Source organism: Ips typographus, unplaced genomic scaffold (assembly GCF_016097725.1).
Source record: "Ips typographus isolate SLU unplaced genomic scaffold, UJ_Ityp_2.0 IpsContig212, whole genome shotgun sequence".
Lineage (NCBI taxonomy): Eukaryota > Metazoa > Arthropoda > Insecta > Coleoptera > Curculionidae > Ips > Ips typographus.
Window position 1 is genome coordinate 21,805 of NW_028098557.1, and position 1,554 is coordinate 23,358.

General features: G+C 53.1%; 1 protein-coding gene across 1 annotated transcript; it reads right to left on the reverse strand.

The window, feature by feature from the left end:
• Positions 1-295: 295 nt before the first annotated feature.
• LOC145739479 (uncharacterized) lies at positions 296-1,281 on the reverse strand (the record flags this gene model as incomplete). Its single annotated transcript, XM_081994886.1, has 3 exons — positions 1,110-1,281; positions 557-919; positions 296-506 (listed from the first exon to the last, which is right to left on the reverse strand). Coding segments are annotated over exons 1-3 (746 nt in total), but the record flags the coding sequence as incomplete, so codon positions are not given.
• Between the last annotated feature and the right edge of the window lie 273 nt (positions 1,282-1,554).

Below are 1,554 nucleotides of genomic sequence, written 5' to 3' on the forward strand. Positions count from 1 at the left end.
AGTGGCATCGTTTGGGGGGGGGGGGGTCAGTTTGTTTTCTGCATTTTTTGGCATGCGCAGTAGGTCCTACCTTGTTACTGACACTGAGCGGCATCGTTTAGGGGGGTCAGTTTGTTTTTCGCACTTTTTGGCATGCGCAGTGGGTCTTACCTCTGCGCAGTCGTATAAATTTTGTTACTGACACTGAGCGGCATCGTTTAGGGGGGTCAGTTTGTTTTTCGCACTTTTTGGCATGCGCAGTAGGTCTTACCTCTGCGCAGTGGTATAAATTTTGTCCTCAATGTCCGAGCAGTACCTCCTCCACGTAAATCTGCCGGAGTCTCGTATCGCTTTCTTGTAGAGCTTCTGAGCCAACTTGTGGTTGTCCCAGTGTTCCACAGTATTGATCCTTTTTGCTTTGTTAAAAAGCTTACGGACCTCCTTACGGTGTCTCTCTAAGAGAGAGTTCCACCATGGCGTTCCTCCAACTACCCGTTCCTTAGCCGGGCAGTTGTGCTCGTGTGACGCTAGTACGGCAGCGTTGAGTTCGTCCTTTTATACATGACCCTTATCCTACTGGCCAGCTGCTCGCTGTAGAGGCTCCAGTCAGTAGTCCGGGGGTTCCTGTAAGTGGAAGAGGGGATTGTGCTTATCCCCTCGACATCGAAAAGAATGTGTCGGTGATTGGAGAGGGAATCCTCCTCCGACACGCACCATCGCTTTACTTGTTGTTTTAAGGGCCCACCGCAGATCGTAAGGTCGATGACAGACTGCCGCCCCGGCATGAAGAAGGTCGGCACGATACTTCTATTGAGGACCCCCAGACCGTCCCTGCAGAAAAATTCCAGCAAGTCCGCCCCTCTCCCGCTGGTCCCGGCGGAGCCCCAGAGCTCGGGATGAGCATTGGAGTCAAACCCAATTAATTCTGGAGTGTCCTCCTCTGCGCACCTCCTCACGAGAGACTCAAGTTCGACCGGTGGACACACACGGGTCCGGCACGGTTCCCCGTGCCAATTTTGTTACTAAATTTTGTTACTGACACTGAGTGGCATCGTTTGGGGGGGTCAGTTTGTTTTCTACACTCTCGCGCTTGACAATAACCTTGATTTTGCCAAGGTCCTTCGATATACCTTCGATGTCCGAGTTTCCCTTAACGGGCTCCTCTGGCATCGAGGTACTTGTACAGGCCGGACCCCCCGTAGTCCCAATAAGAGGGCATACGTTGGAGGCGGCCGAATGTGTTGAGGCCGAGGAATTCAAAGACCCCTCGTCCTCCGAAGAAATTTCATTAATGGTATCCATATATTGGTCCCACGAGTAATGGGGAAATGTGGTCCGACGCCGTGGAGCCCCACACGACGCTAAGGCATTTATACAAGGGGATGCACCAGCTGCCCCCAGGTTCGTCGCTAGATGTCAGACCGCCTGGCTGACCATCCATCCCGTCAGCGCGCACGATACCTTGTTATTCAGAAGGTTTTTTATAGTGGTGCCTAACATCCACTCGGCCCAGGCAGTAAAGCCAAGGTCCCCGTTCCCCGGGTTGCCCCGGGGGTTACGGTATGTAGCTGGTCC